The sequence below is a fragment of the Lissotriton vulgaris genome, chromosome 2_1 (assembly GCF_964263255.1).
Source record: "Lissotriton vulgaris chromosome 2_1, aLisVul1.2, whole genome shotgun sequence".
Lineage (NCBI taxonomy): Eukaryota > Metazoa > Chordata > Amphibia > Caudata > Salamandridae > Lissotriton > Lissotriton vulgaris.
Window position 1 is genome coordinate 1,961,516,858 of NC_141687.1, and position 18,502 is coordinate 1,961,535,359.

The 18,502-nt window shown below is 45.1% G+C and overlaps 1 protein-coding gene across 1 annotated transcript in view; it reads right to left on the minus strand.

Moving 5' to 3' along the window:
- Positions 1-18,502, minus strand: part of LOC147733562 (aminopeptidase N-like) — a 474,314-nt gene that overhangs the window by 258,394 nt on the left and 197,418 nt on the right. The window contains exon 7 of the mRNA XM_086958149.1: positions 16,504-16,647. Within this exon, the coding sequence (XP_086814275.1) occupies positions 16,504-16,647 (144 nt within the window). The remainder of the gene's footprint in view (positions 1-16,503; positions 16,648-18,502) is intronic.

Below are 18,502 nucleotides of genomic sequence, written 5' to 3' on the forward strand. Positions count from 1 at the left end.
TATAAGTGGAACTAAGAGTATATTGTTGTTATGCTTGAGGAAAGCAGATTACTCGTAATTACCGTGATACATTTAGGAGAAAGTTTACGTGATTCGATTGGATATTTGGTAGGACCGGGTGTCTATAAAGAAGATCCAATATTAAAATAACATATTGGACCATGTATTTGAATGGTCAGTAGGGAGAGTTGTGGCTATCCACGGACGGTGTGATCCAGTGTGCCATGGTGAAGTGAGGGTGGCGGAAGACCATGCTTTCGGAATCTCTGTTAAGGAAAAGAGTGCTTGCTCACCCAACACATTCGTGAATTTGATAAGTTAATCAGGTAATAATACTTTTGAGTCTATAATCTCTAATAAAATGTTAGGATTATCGTCTGAAGTAGATTCTTTGCACAGGCAACATAAGGGCAAAATTATTATATAAAACATAATACACTTGTACATTATAACATCAACATTGCCTATGACTTCATGTACCCTTTGGGATACACTTACTCTCCGCAAGCATATTTATCAGGAGACCAATTGGTATGTACATATGGCTGTATTGCAAAAGTGGATGATGGTTATTCATGTTGTAAAGTGTATATCTCAATTTACTGGATCCCCTAAGGTGACAGCTAGTCACCTAGGAAGTATTGAAACTCAGGGTCGTAGTTTAGCCCATGTTCCACGCTCTGTAAGCGCATGATCCATGTGGCCTCCCTACGTCTAAGTGTCAGTTCTCTGTTACCCCCTCTAATATTGAGGGGGATCATGTCAATCCCAAAGACACGCACTTTGATGTAATCCCCCAGTGGCTGGCATTCAGCTATGTGTAGGGCTACTGGGTATCTGGGATCTTTCTTTTGGATAGCTCTCATGTGTTCTGCGATTCTTTCTTTAAGTGCCCTGATTGTGCTGCCCACATATATCTTGCCACATTGGCATTCGATTATATAGACTACAAATTTGGTAAGGCAAGTGATGTTATGTTTGATTTTGTATGTAGTGCCTTCCGGACCCTTGAAAGTCTTGGTACCATGTAACCCCAAATACACATGGAACAAAAACCACATCTGTGGAAGCCTAGACCTCGTGTTGTTAGCCAGTCTTGAGCGGTAGTGTTTGGGGGAACTGTGGGGCTCAGTTTGTTTCTCAGGGTAAAGCCCTTTCTGTAAGTGATAGATGGTCTATCCGGAAGACATTCTTTAAGAACAGGGTCTGATGTTAGAAGTTTCCAGTGTTTATTAAAACTCTTTTTCGTGATGTGGTTCAGTGCGTTAAACTCTGTTATAAGTCTAATGCACTGAGCCGAGGATTCAGGCTCCGTGCGTGTCTTTAGACAATCTGGTCTCGGGATGATTCTGGTTTTTGTTTCTGCTTTCTTAAGGGATGCATTAGAGTAGCCTCTTTTGTGAAATCTATCCTTCATATTGGAAATGCAGTTGTCAAATTCAATAGGTTCGCTACAATTGCGTTTAGCCCTGAGAAATTCTCCATAAGGAATGGATCGAATTTGGTGCTCAGGGTGGAAACTAGATGCGTGAAGTATGGAGTTACAGGAGGTAGGTTTCCTGAACAATTTGGAGTGCAAATTGTTGTCCTTCACATAAAATTCCAGATCTAGAAATTCCATATTAGTGAGGCTGTGTCGCATGGTGAAGCTAATTTCCCATGTATTGTTAAATAATAAAAACTTTGAGGTGCTTAAAAATGTATAGCACCACCTTGGGACATCTGATCGCGCTTGACCAGGACAAAGCCAAAGTTTGAGGCCAACTGTGATAGAACCCGAGCCAGACACACTAAAGAGGAGGCATCAGTCTAAATTTTGCCTTCGCATATTGAAACCTTTCTGACGGATTTTCTCTCTTTGTCGAGCAAGGCTCTTCTTCAGGATGGGATTTGAGTCGATGTTAATGACTTGACTCAACCGAGGCGTCTGTGAAATCCTGGAACTCTTGCGCTCCAGAGCCTTCAGCAGGACGGACCTGAAATCCATGCCGGGTGTCGTGGATTGACGTTGACGGCTTGACTCTCATCGACGGGTCGGTGACCGTTTGGACTTTTTTCCAAAATGTGCTCTTTACTTTTCCAAACTTCTGGAACTTCTTCCTGAAATTCTTCTTGAGGGCTCAAAGTGTTCAAAATAAAAAACTTTTGGTCTAGAAGCTCTGAGATTCTTCTTGGGAGTTTGGGACTACAATTCCCACAATGCGCCTGACCAAACCCTTAAAAGTCCATTGGACGCACTCGAGGTTCGGGGCTTCTTGAGAGAGATGGGACAGGTCAGCTCTGTGAACCTGTTTCTTTTAGGGAGTCCACTCATGAATCTTTTTTGAGGCAAGGCAAAGTCCTCAGGACTGTAGGCCAAGTGTGCAGCAGGAGCAGACCTTCAGAGTGCAAACCTTTGGGGTGCAGACCAGGGTTCCAGCAGGGCAGTCCTTTCCTGTGTTGTTTCAAGCATCAGATCTGAGTTGCTGGTTATCTGTCACATATTTGTATCAAATGTTCTGAGTTGACAAGTAGAGGGGCACATATTTCACTGTAATCTTCCAATGGTTCTGGGGGGCATATTTGTATCCCACAAAGTACTGTACTTTAAAATTCAAGAGGGATAATCTCTCACCTTGGAAGTGAGATCTGGCTATGCCAACCTACTGATGTGGCTCATTTCCCTTAACACTGCCCTTCCAGACATCCTGAAAATGTAATTCCTGGGGCACCCATCTGGGTGGGAGGTACAGGAAGATGGGGTAGATCTTGCTGGCGTTCCTGTTCTCTTTAAAGCCCAGGTGGTTTACCCAGTCTCGTTCCTGGCCTCTTCCCTGCAGGTGCAGAGCTCCCCCAACCAGATAACCCCAGTCCATATGCAGACCACTTTTCACCTGATTTAAGCAGTTTGGCTAGGTCTGCTAGGAGGTGGTCAATCAAGAGAAGTGGCTAGAAGGCTGGATTTTGGCTCACAGAAAAGAAAGTTCTATAACTTATTTTCTGTATTAGTAGTGATGAATTCAACATTGGCAAGTTGTTGCATTTATCATTACCACTCTTTTAAGTCCTTGAAATAATATTTTAGCTCACTCCTGACAATAGTTACACTGTATTATAGTATTCGCTTGTTATTCCATGGCGCTAAAATGCTACAATGGTGGCGGGGAAACTAAATTGGTAGGTTTTCCGTCATCAGGACATTTAAAACATCTTGTAAAATGTCCCTGCACAGAGGATGGACTTTAAGGCTGGCATATTTGTAAAAATAAGGTAGTTTAATTCTTTGGAAGTAAGTTTAAATCCAAAGTCAAATGTGCATGTAATTTCAATTTAAAAGCATCTTGCAAAGCAAGGCTGACTATTAAAATGACAGCAGGCAACACAGCAGTGTACACTAAAGTGCCTCAAAGCTGCTGGATCTCTGAATGTATATACCCTACCATATACTAGGGACCATATACCACATCCCTACCATATACTAAGGACTTACAGGTAGGCTGTCAGCCCCAATTGTAATTACACTCAATTACTATATACCTTTTTAATCAGTGCACTAGACCTGCTCCTGTGTAGCAGAGCCCAGGGTGCAATCAGAGTCAGTTACCACTGGTATCAGCCAAAATATTGGGTTGATCAGGGCAAAAAGGATGACTTCTCCCACCCAGGCATACACCAAATCAGACTTTGATATACCCAGGCATACTCCAATACAGACACTGACACACATAACCTAACTATAATGTATGCAATAACAGACCCAGATATACACTGTTGCATACAGTGACACACCCATGGTGATACTAATGCATGCACTGACACTCCTGGGCATACACTAAGGCAGATGTTGACACAACCAGGCATACACCAAAGCAGACTCTAACACACCCAGCCAAATACTCATGCATCCAATAAAACACCCAGGCATACACTGAAGTATACACGACACAACCACTCTCACATTGAGACAGTCACAGTGGATGCTCTTGTTAGACGGATGTTGAGGCTTCAGCCACTGTGTTAAAGCAGAGCACCACTGTTTCTTAATCCTCCCTCTAGAAACTTCACTGGAGAAGTAACTGCTTTTAGGGGCAGTGTACCATGTGCAAGTAAAAAAAAAATCATTAAAAATAATAAAAGTATACGCAAAAATAAGAACGTCTGCGGTACAAAACTAAATAAAAAATTAAAATAGATTGTACTACACTTAATGCTAAAAATAAACCCTCAAATCAACTAAAAGAAGTAAACATTAAAGGGGTATAGTACTGTAGAGATGGAATTTGAAAAAACTTCAAAATTCACTGAAACAAAGAAAGGTTTTACGAACATTGTAGTTAGGAAATAGTAATTTAAAAAACGTAGAAAGTCACTGAAAGAACCAAAGGTTATAGGAACATTGTAGTTAGGCTAAGATTTCACTTGTACAAAACCCTAGAAATTCAGCCATCATAGTTATCTGAGCTTACTATAACTTGTACACCCCGCAATGCACTGCTTATGACCTCACATATTACATCATTTATAACTAGTTATAGTTGGACCTAGTTTCCATAGGCAAAGTGTGTGTGTGTGTGAGTGTGTGCACGGCTGTGTGGGTTTATAAATCAGTGAGTGAGTGGGTTTGTTGGTCAGTGAATGGGTATGTGGGTGTGTGAGTGGGTATCTGAGAAGCTGTGTGGGTATATGAATTGGTGTGTGAGTCTTAGTATGTATGGGAGTGGCTATGTGGGTGTGAGAGTGTTTTGTTGCTCTGTGAGTGGCTATGTGAGTGAATGTATGGGTATGCAAGTATGCCTGTAGGTATGTGAGTGGTTATATGAATGGCTGTGTGGGTGGGTGAGTGGCTGTGTGGAGGTGTGAGTGGTTCTGTGAGTGGTTGCACGGGTTTTTGAATTGGTTTGTGGGTCGCGGAGTGGGTATTTGAGGGGTTGTGTGGGATTGCGAGTAGTTCTGGTGGACTGTGAGTAGTTATGTGAGTGACTGTATTGGTGTGCGTATGGTTGTGTGGGTGTGTGAGTAGCTGTGCGCATTTATGAATGGGTGTGCGGGTCTGTGAATAGGTAAATGGTTAAGTGAGTGTGTGAGTGGTTTTATGGGTATATGAGTGGTTGTGTGATTGGCTGTATGTGTGTGTGAGTTGAGTGTGTGTTATTTTATAGGGCAGAGTAACCTAAACCATCCTTCCTTCCTGAGAAGATAAATGATTAAATATTAAAGATCTCTGGGATTACTGTCAGAACCCATACCTTAGCATGAACAGATGGACGTTTCACATCTCAGCAGATGCAGCGCTCTTCTCTCGGAACTCTTGTTCCATGTGTCTGTTTTTTTTTGCTTATGTGCTCATCTATATGATAGGACATGATGTGCACATAAACAACAGCTGCATTCTTGTGTTATGTCTAGGTAATAGTGCCTGGGCAGAAAGAATAACAAGGGACTGTGTTTTCTGACCTTCTCTATGGCGTTCATACTCAATCCAGGAAAAGAATAGTGAGGTTCCGTGACAATTGTAAGTGGTGTTTTTTTTTGACTCACACGAATATAGTCGAGTTTGGTATCTATGAACCGCAAATGATGAGTTTAGTAAGTGTGCGCAGTTTCGCTGTGCTAACTTAAACCGTTCGTTTGTTATGTGGGTTTTTCATCTGTACCCACGGGTTCCATCTTAGATACGGCATCCATTTTGTCTCTTGCCCTCAAGTAGCCAGCAAACGGACGTTGTCCGCTTCGCGACCCTGGGACTCCCAAGATATTTGCGGAAGACACATGTTCTTTGTGAGTGTCTTTATGACGAGGGGGATGCTACTGTAAGGCAGATGGCGCCGCTCGAGGCTCATCTTGCCGCACGGACTTATTGTCTCAGCCGTGCATCTCATTAGGCACGTCTCTTTGATGCCTGTATCTCGTGTTTCCCGACACCTCCCCTTTTACACCCTTTCCGATCTCCCCACTGTCTCCGTCTTCCTCTACACCTGTCCTTGTTCCTATTTCGATCTGTTTTACTGCTGATTGGAATTCGTTAATGGTGGGAAGATGGGTTTTTACAGTTGGGAACCGCCAAATGTTTCCGCACTTATGTTCCGGACCTCATGTGTTTCAAAGTGACCAAAGCGACCCCTCTGGGGGATAATGGTGAGAACCGGGTTGTAAACTTTTGTGTGCCATGTTATCCTATGGGTAAAAACTGTATAAAAGGAGCGATCCACAGAACCAATTTGAAGCAGTCTCCCCAAGTTGCACGTTGTGTACTTGTCGTGACTTCTGTGTTCCCTGCAGCAAATAAACCTTGAATCTTTGACGCCTAAGGAAGTGTCCCGTGTCTCTGTGATTCGTACGCCGGAGCAGGTTACCCACGAAGGTTTCAGGTGTTGTGCCCTGGCACCGCTGGGTCTTAAAGAACCCAGTCCTTCAGTTGGCGCCCAACGTGGGGCTGCATCAGTGGTACCGGTCCAAGCCCGACGATCGTGAGGAACTTCGTGTGAAATCTCCGAGGGAAGGTGCACTCCGCTTCATCGATCCTGTTGTCGAAATAAGTGGCCCGAAGACTTTTCCCGCGAAGATTCCCGCCTCCGGACGGCTGCGACGGACTGCTGCCCTGACTGTAGACCTGTTTTGGCGCCTGGCGTAGACCTTGGTATAGCGAGACGATTGACGGGCCTTCCTGGTGACGCCATCGATCTTTGAGTTAAGTATTTGTGGGTCGCTCCCAGAGTTCTTGGTTGTTGACACTTTAGCGAGTGTTTTTTGTTGTTAACGCTGTGTGAGTGTTTTTGTCTGTGACACTTTGCTAGCGTACTTTGTTGTGTTGTTTGACAACTGCAGCCGCCAAAAACCGAGGGGTTTGTTCTTTGCTGGGACTTGGTAAATCCCGTAACCCTTGAAGTTTGTGAAACTCGGCTAGTGTGCAAGATGCCTGGTCGCAGTACTTTGTTTAGTTGTTTCAGACCTTGTGGTACGGATTCCCGACTGGAGGACTCGTGTCCGATACCTCCGGTTGGAACTCCCACTTATGAGCTCTATAGTAAACATGGGCTAGGCCCAATTACCTTTAACGATTACTGGATTAAATACACGAAAAAGGACGGCGACCTTCGTTGGCCACCTCATGGTAGCTTCGAGGCCCCGATCTTAGATAATCTAGAGATTAAATTGTTCGAAAGAAAGTCAAGGCCGGCCATGTTTGATGCCTTTCGGTTGTGGCGCAAAGAAGCCCGACAGAAAGAAATCAGACAGACTAAACGTAATCAGCGAGATAATGTTGCTACCATAGTGAAGAAAGCAGAGCAATTTCAGCGTGATAAGGAGGTTAAGGATAAGGAAGTGTTTGACCGATTACAGCGTATGACTGTAGATAAATGTTACCCCGCTTTGCCTACGGAGTCGGAAACGAAGGATGAGTCAGTTGAGGATCCTTTAATGTCTTATCTTATGAAGTCGCCACCTCCGTACGTACAGGGTACCGCAGCTCCTGTAGTCCCTGCCGTACCTATTCTTCCGCCTATTCCTCCTCCGCCTGTTCCTCAACCTGCACCCGTTCTTCCGACTGTTCCTGCTCCTTTGCCTGTTGCTATCCCTACTGCTCCTCCACTTCCACATACTCCTGCTCCCGCTACTGCTCCTGCTACTGCTCCTGTTTTGTTAACCCCTGCTGTTGCCACTGTTTCTACTCCTTCTCTTGTTAGTCCTGTATCGTATACTTCTCCCTCTGTTCGTAGTCGCAATTCTCCTCTTGCGGCTAGCTTCTTTCATTCGCTCGGACCTGTTCATGGGTCCGCTGGTTCCGATGGTCCTCAGAGACGTAGTCAGCTTCCTGGAAACAGAGAACGCGTTGCGTTATATAATATGGCGATGGGTTGGATGGTAAACCCTCTTAGGTGTCCACCCCGTGTTGTCCTCGATACATTTTGTCAATTCAATATACCAACCCAGAGATATGTGTTTAATGAAATGTGCAAGTTCATTTATGATCAAATAGCGGCCGATGCGCCTGACGTGGTGCTGACCGCCCTGTCTGATCTTCAGCTTCAGTTCGCAAATGGACTGATAGTGGATACCAACGTTCGACGTGCTGTTGAGCGGTTGCTATCTTTTCGTCCCGCTCCCATCCCTCATGCATTGTTCGTTGAGGATATTGAAAAACAACCAGACGAGTCTGGCCAATATCCTATGCGTGAAGTTCCGCCGGTTTGGATACCAGCTGATCCTAATGCTCAACCCCCGGTATTGGCGCATTTCCAGAAAGTGTGGATACATCTCCCATGGAAACGCTCGGAAGTGCTGCAGGTGAAGCAATCTTTGCCTGATCCACGCAAAAATCCTACAGGGTATTATAAGGCATTATCGCAGCTCGTAGATGCTACGGTAATGAATCTTGCCGATATCGATATGTTGTTCGGCAATGTCGTGCCGCAACCGGTATGGGCTAAGATTCGGCAGGAAAATCATCCGACTGAATTAGGCGGTGATTGGGCTGCCATTGTAGCGGCAGATGCCGGACAAGTGGTTGCTACTAAACCCGACCAGTTGATTACTGCTCTTCCTCAACGAATCATAACATTAATGAAAACGCTTATGCCAGCTATGAGGGTAAATTGGGACAAATTGTCAGCTTGTAAGCAAAAGAAGGACGAGAGTGTTTCCGACTTCTTTACGAGGTTCGAGGAAGCATTCATTGACCATAGTGGACAGGATATGGGTACCGAGGGTGGTCAGAGATTGTTTGTGGATAAATTTGTTTCAAACTTATTGCCCGATTTGAGCAATAAATTAAAGAATTCGGAAAGTGCATGGGCCGTTTCTACTTCGGCTCAGATATTGGCTACGGCACAATACTATGAGAATAGGGAGAAAGAAGAGAACAACCGTGCTGATAAAAAGACGAAAGAGCTCAAAACTAAAGTGTTGTTGCAACAAGCGTATCCTCCACGGTCGAATCAGAATAATTCGCAACAGAATAGATCACAGCCACAATCGAATAGATCTCAAAATCGTAATCACTCCTCTTCCCAGAGATCCTCGTTAGGGTACAATCAATGTGCTTATTGTAGACAGGAGGGACACATTAAATTCAATTGCCCTGTTTTGAGTGAACGTAACAATGGTAACTCGTCTAGAGGAGGTCGTGGTGCTTCACAGCAGGCATCACGTGGTAGAGGTCGTGGTGCTCAGAATGATCGCTCAGATAACTCGTCTAATTCTAATAATTGTTTCGATCAACGTGGATCATCGCAAGGACGATCTGCGCAGTACAATGTAGACGATTATTACGTCGATCTGGGGACTGACGACAGTAATTACTAGGACAGCCAAAGACAAGGAGAGGGAGTGGTATCAGTTCCGGTTGATCAGAGAGGGCCTTACCTCGCAGTTGCTACATCGGGCGTCGTTGAGCCTTTTCTGTTGGACACTGGTGCAGCGAAAAGTTCTATCATGCATTCGAAACTCCCTGGCGCACCTTTGTCTGGCTTAACAAATGTTTCCGTTGGATTCCCTGGCGCCCCCGTTAGCAATCCAGTTTCGCACCCTTTGCCCCTTAAAATTGGGCCACGAGAGCTAGAAGCTCCGTTGATTTTGACTACGGGTTGTGGTGAAAATCTTTTGGGCCTGGATTTGCTTAAACGTTTGTACGCAACTTTGTATTGTTCTCCTGCGGGTGTAAAGCTTACGTTAGGAGAGAGGGTTGTCTCTCCTATGTATTTGTCCCTCGATAAGCTTCCACCGGAATTAAGTTCTCTTCCTGCGTCTTTGTGGGCAACGGGTCCAAATGACGTGGGCCTACTTGATATCTCCCCTTATGTTGTTCAGTTGAAATCTAATGTGCGACTGCCACGTATTCCCCAATATCGTATCTCCCTTGATGGTGAGCGAGCACTGTTAGCGATCATCTATGATCTGATTGAGAAAGATGTTATTGAGGAGACTCGGGGAAACGTGTGCAACAGCCCTGTGCTGCCCATTCTTAAACGTACTGATCCCTCAAAACCGCCTGTTTATCGTTTTGTTATCGATTTACGGGAGGTGAATAAAATTGTGGTTCCTCAATTCCCTGTTGTGCCTGACATCACGGCGCTACTGACTCTGATTCCAGCTTCTGCATCGTGGTTTTCGGTGATTGACTTGAAAAATGCGTTTTTCAGCATCCCGATTGCCGAGGAGAGCAGGGACCTTTTCGGTTTCTCTCTCGGTGGACGTAGCTTCCGGTTCAAACGCGCTCCTCAGGGCTACTGTGAAAGTCCATCTATTTACAGTCAAGCCTTGAAGGGTCAACTGGATGCGTTTAGGTTGCCGGTCGGTGCGGCCTTGATCCAATACGTCGACGACTTATTGGTGGCTGCTGATACTCAGGACATTTGCAAAATTGCTACGGTGTCGTTGCTGCAACATCTCTGCGAGTTGAATCATAAGGTGTCCCCTTCTAAACTCCAATATTGTTGTCAAGAAGTAACCTATCTAGGTCACTTATTGTCAAAGGAGGGAAGGAGGTTGACCCCAGAGAGAATTGCAGCAATTGCGCGAATGGCTGTGCCAAAAACCCAAAGAGATGTGCGTGCCTTTCTAGGTATCACGTCGTACTGCAGGCAATGGATTCCTAATTTTTCATTGCTAGCGAAACCATTGGTGGCTCTTACGTGCAAGGATGTTTCAACTCCTTTACCATGGACGGAAGAATGTCAGAGAAGTTTTTCTGAACTGCGTGATTCATTGTGTTCGGCTCCTGTGTTAGGTACCCCTGACTACAGTAAGCCGTTTACGTTATATGTTCACGAGAGGGAAGGTTGTGCTTTGAGTGTCTTAACGCAACCTTTTGGTGGTAAACAGCGTCCATGTGCATATTTTTCCTCGACCTTGGACCCAGTAGCTAGAGCATTGCCGAGTTGTTTACGAGCAACAGCGGCAGCTGCGGTCTCCATCCGACAATCAGCAGGATTGGTCATGGATAATATGCTTACGGTGATGGTTCCGCATGCAGTCGATACTCTTTTGAATCGACCGAAAACTCAGCACTTGACGAGTGCGAGGTTGTCTGGGTACGAGTTGACGCTCTTGGCAAGCCACATTCAAATAAAACGTTGTAACGTTCTGAACCCGGCAACTTTGTTACCAATTAGCACAGAGTCAGATGAAGTAGCAGAACATTATTGCTACTTGAGGACTGAAGAGGAAACAAAAGGTCGAGTGGACCTTAAAAACACCCCATTGGAAGATCCGGATGGTACCTTGTATGTGGATGGGTCATGTTTTAAGTTGCCGAATGGCGATGTGACTACTGCTTATGCTGTTGTAACGTTGAATACTGTTGTTGAGACTGCAAGGTTGAATCAGAATTCTGCCCAAGCTGCGGAGCTGATTGCTCTTACTAGAGCGTGTGTGTTAGCGAAAGGGAAACGAGTGAATGTGTTTACCGACAGCCAATACGCGTTTGGCGTCGCTCACAGTTTTGGACGATTGTGGAGAGAGAGAGGTTTCTTGACGTCGCATGGTACGAAGATTCAGCATGGCCAGCTTGTGAATGATCTTTTGGATGCGTTGACGCTGCCTACGCAAGTTGCGATTGTTAAATGTAGTGCGCATCGTAAGGTGACGGATGATGTTGGTCGTGGTAATGCGTTTGCGGATGAGACTGCTAAGGAGACTGCCCGGAACCTTAGCACTCGAATGTATGTGACGAGTTCGGTTAGGTGGCCTACAGAATCGAGTATGTGTGTGGACACTATCGAGAGTGTGAAAGCAATTCAGAATGAGGCCACCGAGACTGAAAAGATGAAGTGGAAAGAAAGTACGGGAAAGTTGGATGCGAAAGGTTGTTGGATTGATTTGACTGATCAGAAAAGATGGATGTTGCCGGATGCGTATGTGCTGGCCGTTGTGACAATGGCGCATGGGTTAGCACATATTAGCGCGAAAGGTATTTGCAAGTTGCTGTCTCCTGTGTGGAAGAATGATGGCATTACGAAATGTGCTGAACGTCTGGTGAAGAATTGTATGGTGTGTATAATGTACAATCCTGGCAAAGGAACCCCAACTCCTCCTGGCAGTTTTGCTCCTCCTTCATGTCCCTTTGAGGTGATTCAATTGGACTTCATCCATATGGAGCGATGCAATAACCTGAAATACGTTTTAGTTGTGGTTTGCGCATTCTACCCGATGGGTCGAGGCCTATCCCCTCAAAGACAATACTGCTTTGTCTACTGCGAAAATCCTACTGAAGGAATATTTTCCTCGGTATGGAATGCCTAGAGTCGTGTGGTCAGATAACGGAAGTGAGTTTGTTGGAAGTGTGATGAAGAGTGTGTGTAAGGGCCTTGGAATTAATCAGAAATTCCACAGCGCCAATCATCCCCAGTCAGCTGGATTGGTTGAAGGGTACAACGGCACCCTTAAACTAAAGTTAGCGAAGATTCAGGCTACGACTGGTCTTTCATGGCCTGACGCTTTACCTTTGGCATTACTGTCAACTAGGGCGACTGTACACTCCCGAGTAGGGCTTAGTCCCTATGAAATAGTGTTCGGCCGTCCTGCGAATGTGTGGGGGGTTCCTAGGCCAGGAATGTTTTCTGATCTTGAGTACCCAATGTTGATCGATTATCTATATGACTTGACTGCTAAACTGAGGTTAATTCACCAACAGGTTTACGACGCATTGCCGACGCAGACGGAGGGTCCAGGCCACCAGCTCCAGCCCGGAGATTGGGTGGTGACGAGAAACTTTTCACGCAAGAATAACCTGGACCCGAGGTTTACCGGACCCTATCAAGTGCTCCTGGCCACGAGGACTGCTGTTCGTCTCGAGGGACGTAAGAATTGGGTGCATGCCACGCACACCAAAAGAGTCCCCATTCCTTTGCCGGCAGACCCGTGGGTAAGGAGAGGCATTGCATCATCTGAAACAGAAACATTGCCGGCGTTTGTGCCTTTTAGCGACGCACAGCTTGTTGGAGAATCCTCAGCGCAGCAGAAAGACACTGTTGAACAATTAGCATCAAAAGACTCAAGACCAGAACACTCAACTGATCAGCAGGACGCTGTCTCTTCAACGGATCCTTTGTTTGACGAGCAGACACGTCCTGGGAAAACCCGATACTTTTTGCGATCTCGCACTAAGGACAAATAAAAGATCCTGCTTTGCTGTATTGACGATTGCATTACCCCGTTTTCCGTGATCAGTTTTGAACTTTCGTATTACTGTAATTATTTTTGTACATATATATTGAGCTTCATTCCTTGTACTTTTTGCTTCCACAGCTGAGAGACTTTGTTTTTGCATACATACATATTGTGCATTGAAGGCCGTAGGGCCGCGCGCGTACTTCCTTCTGGATAGTAGTTCTTGACGCTAGGTTAAAGGCCGTCGGTTCCTGGGAACTCCTAGGGATTGACTATTGCTACACAGAACGAAGTGCGTCAAGAAACGTTGCGGACGGTCGTAGGGAATGGCATTCTCGAAGCTGAATGATTTGGAGGGAGCTCAGGTTCATCGATTCAAGCTGCAGCAACTCAGTCGTACCAAATGTTTTATATTCCAACTGTTTGTATTGTTTTTGACTGCTTCTGCATTATTGGCGGGTGGGGTGTATTACACGATGTCTTACTTCTTACCTGCTACACCTACTCCTACTCCTGACCCTAATCTTACCTCTACTGTTTCTCCTCATTCCTTTCATATGTTACCCGAACACGAGCAGGCTAGACGTGTAGAATTCCGCAACAATTCCTTTATTCAGCTCCTTCATCAGCATCAGTTAGTGGTTAACACTACTAATTGTTGGGTGTGTGGGTTGATGCCACATACTACGGATAAGGGAATTCCATATCTGGTGTTACCGTATAGTTCCCAAGGGTCAGCTCGAGCATTTCAAACAATGTTTCAAAGCGCACTGGGTTTCCACCCCATTCGAGAACCACGTTCCCCCTACTCTGGTCCTACCTCGTATCAAAAACCTTTGTCGATAGCAATAGAGGATTTAGATAGTGACATCTATGATCCTTCGCTTATTCCTGAAGAAGAGATACAGGCCTACAGGGTCCTAAGTAGAGGTGAATATAGTGCGTTCACTAGCGAAAAGCAGCTTAAAAGCTCGCCTCCGATATGGGTCGTACCCCACACTGGTAATTTTTGTCTCATGGGTCGTGGCCGAAGATCGCAAGCCCGACTTGGAGCAAGTGCTTGCACTGAAAATTACATTCTGCCGATGTTCTCGTCCCCTGTGTTTCTGGCTGCCAAGGGTACATACTTTATCTGTTATGATCGTGCATACACATGGTTGCCCGCTGACTTCATGGGCTCATGTTTCATTGCAAATCTGTTGCCTCCGACGTTTACCGTAGATGCCGATTATCATAAGACTAGAGTTGTGCGAGGCGTAATTAGCGAAGAGGATACTGCCGGTCAAGAGGCAGGAGACTTTTTCAAGGGTTTCCTCCCGTTTTGGGGACCTATGGTTAATAGTAGGAACCTGAGACAGTTGACTCGAGTGGTAGAATCGCCAGCTAATATTACTGCCAGTGCCCTTGGTAATATCACCACAGAACTTCAGGCGGAGAGACTTATGACGTTACAAAACCGTATGGTTTTAGATGTCATCTTAGCAGATCGAGGTGGGGTATGTAAGGTGATCCATTCGAGCTGCTGCATTTTCATTCCAGATAATGCTCCTACTGTCTATCAAGCCATCTCGAGGTTGCATAAGATCTCCGAATCCATACACGTGGATGTAGGGGATTGGACGCTACTTGGATGGTTTTGGGGCCTGATGTCGACTTGGGGTTGGAAGATTCTGATGATCATCGGAGTCGTTGTGGTGTTCCTGTTCACGTGTTGCCTTTGTGTGCAGTGTGGTCCTGCCTTATGTGGCCTCTGTGCTACAACGTGTATAAGACAACCACCTGTTACCAAGGGGACTCGGTTGGACAGAGCTATGCTACAGCAACATCTCGATGGTTTGATGAATATCGAATATGATTCCGACTAGTGCTTGCCTACATGAGGGCAAAAGGAGCGTCTGAGGTTCCGTGACAATTGTAAGTGGTGTTTTTTTTTGACTCACACGAATATAGTCGAGTTTGGTATCTATGAACCGCAAATGATGAGTTTAGTAAGTGTGCGCAGTTTCGCTGTGCTAACTTAAACCGTTCGTTTGTTATGTGGGTTTTTCATCTGTACCCACGGGTTCCATCTTAGATACGGCATCCATTTTGTCTCTTGCCCTCAAGTAGCCAGCGAACGGACGTTGTCCGCTTCGCGACCCTGGGACTCCCAAGATATTTGCGGAAGACACATGTTCTTTGTGAGTGTCTTTATGACGAGGGGGATGCTACTGTAAGGCAGATGGCGCCGCTCGAGGCTCATCTTGCCGCACGGACTTATTGTCTCAGCCGTGCATCTCATTAGGCACGTCTCTTTGATGCCTGTATCTCGTGTTTCCCGACACCTCCCCTTTTACACCCTTTCCGATCTCCCCACTGTCTCCGTCTTCCTCTACACCTGTCCTTGTTCCTATTTCGATCTGTTTTACTGCTGATTGGAATTCGTTAATGGTGGGAAGATGGGTTTTTACAGTTGGGAACCGCCAAATGTTTCCGCACTTATGTTCCGGACCTCATGTGTTTCAAAGTGACCAAAGCGACCCCTCTGGGGGATAATGGTGAGAACCGGGTTGTAAACTTTTGTGTGCCATGTTATCCTATGGGTAAAAACTGTATAAAAGGAGCGATCCACAGAACCAATTTGAAGCAGTCTCCCCAAGTTGCACGTTGTGTACTTGTCGTGACTTCTGTGTTCCCTGCAGCAAATAAACCTTGAATCTTTGACGCCTAAGGAAGTGTCCCGTGTCTCTGTGATTCGTACGCCGGAGCAGGTTACCCACGAAGGTTTCAGGTGTTGTGCCCTGGCACCGCTGGGTCTTAAAGAACCCAGTCCTTCAATAGAACTCAAAAACATACAGGTTCCATGTGAAGGTACAATGTGACATAAAAGCAGAACATGTTTAAGTACTAAGGTGTGCAAAGGAAAATGAGACCCACAACATGCACTGATTGGCAAACATAGGGAAAATTACAATGGGCATTGCAGGACACAGACAGCATCTCTATTTATTTGACAGAAAAAGTTGGGGGGGTCAAATGGAGTGTGGTTTTATGTGAGGGATCTAATTTGATATGAAAGATGTAAGTGTGATAATATTAACTTATTTCTCCAAGATCAGAACACAGCAGTATGTCCTTGCTTTCACGGCTATTAATACAGGCTAGTAGTACAAGAAGGTACTTATGTTATAGTTTATGCATGTTTTGATAAATAAAAACATTTCAATAAAACTGGCTCAGTTTAACTAAGATAAAAATCAAAAATTAAAAAAACTAAAATGTGTCTCATCAAAAATGATCTTTCCCATCAATAAAATACCCTCTGTATTTTGAAATTTAAGCTATTAGCACATGACTGCTGCTGGAAAAGTAAAATTCCAAAATACAAAGTATATAGATGAAACGTTTCAAAATGGGAGAGAAAAGAATGTACGTTACCTTGCTGTAGGAAATGGCATCAAATAGTTGCCTGACCTCAGCTGGAGTATTGATTTCTGCCGCTTTGGAAGAGAGAGGATGAGAAGTTGCCAGTGCATCAAACCCCATTGCTGTGTAGACATCATTGAATAATATCAGATCCTTCTGTAAAAGGCAGAGGGGTAAAAACAAATAGGTATTGTTTAGATGACAGTGCCGCTGATATTGTAGGTTAAACCCAAACCCAAAAGTACACTGAGTTCTACATTAATTGTTGTTAAATCAAGTAGTACGACATGAATCATTAAAAAATGGCAACAAGCACAATTGCCTTTTGTTCTCTTAAGTAAAGTACAATCTATAGTGTCATGGACTATAAGCTGCTCGAAGCCACTGTATCCACCTGGCCATTTTCAATAACAATTTTTGCAGGTGAAGTGAAGTCTATAGGAAATAGTGCAACATCAGGGTCAATCACATCTATGATGATTTGTTGTGAACCAAATTCTCAGCAGTGTTAGCCTGATTTCTTATTGTTAAGCACCTGCAAGACCTAGCATGGAAAGATGTGTGGTGTTCAGACGTCCAGGTGAGTCCCAAAGCAATAGCATGCATCTTCCCATTGGAATTTTCTGTTTTAAAGTTGCCTGGTAATCCATAGCACACCATGAAAACTGATTTGTGAATTTACTCTTATTGCAGCACGAGCAAAGAGACATAAGACACACTGCAGTGATTTGCTAAAGGTACATAATTCATTTCAGGGAGCAGAAACCAGTTGAGCAAGTACTTTATTGCAGATGGTTAGTTTAATCAGCAGAAGTGAGAGAGGGTTCTCAATAAGTTATGTTTATGGTGAGGATGTTGACCTCCTTCAAGTAACTATATCTCACATTGATGTATATCATATGGCCATGTTTTCTCTTCCTTAATTAATTAGCATTTTATGTACCACATATTGGCATTTAAGGGGGCATGTCTTCCTTTTTAGGTCTCGCTCTCGAGACCTATTGTCGTGGAGTTGCCTCTCAAGGGAGACAGACCGGGGCACGCGCTGCGATTCTGGTGTGTGGACGTGCACGTCCAGCCCGGCGCCGTGCACATCTTGAGGTTCTGTGACGATCGTAAGTGGTGTTTTTGACTCATACGAATATGGTCGAGTCTGGTATCTATGAACCGCAAATGACGAGTTTAGTGGGTGTACGTGTTTTCGCTGTGCTAGCCTAAACCGTTCGTTTGTTTCGTGGGTTTCTACATCCGAGCCCACGGGTTCCATCTTAGATGCGGCATCCATTTTGTCTCTTGCCCTCAAGTAGCCAGCGAACGGACGCTGTCCACTTTGAGACCCTGGGATTCCCAAACTCTTGCGGAAGACACGTTTCCTTTGAAGGTGTCTTTATGATGAGGGGAACGGCACTGTAAGGCAGATGGCCCCGCTCGAGGCTCATCTTGCCGAGCCGGTCTATTGTCTTAGTTGTGCATTCATTAGGCACGTCCCCTTTGATGCCTGCAGCTCGTGTTTCCCGATACCACCCCTTTTACACCCTTTCTGATCTCCCCACTGTTTCTGTCTTCCTTTGCACCTGTTTCTGTCCCTTCCTCGATCTGTTTATTGTTGATTGGAATGTACTGATGGTGGGAAGATGGGTTTTTACAGTTGGGAACCACCAAACGTTTCTGCACTTATGTTCCGGGCCTTGAATACATGAAAGTAACCCCTTATGGTTTTACGATGGGAACCGAGTTGTAACCTTTTGTGTACCATGATGTTCAATGCGTTAGAACTGTATAAAAAGGAGCGACCCACAGAGGTAAGTCGAATCAGACTCCTCGAACCTACACATGCTGTACTTCCTGTGACTTCTGTGTTCCCTGCAGTAATAAACCTCGAATCTTTGACGCCGAAGGAAGTGTCCCGTGTCTCTGTCATTTGTACGCCGGAACAGGTTACCCACGAAGGTTTTAGGTGTTATCCCTGGCAACGCTGGGTCTTAAGAAAACCCAGTCCTTCAGTTGGCGC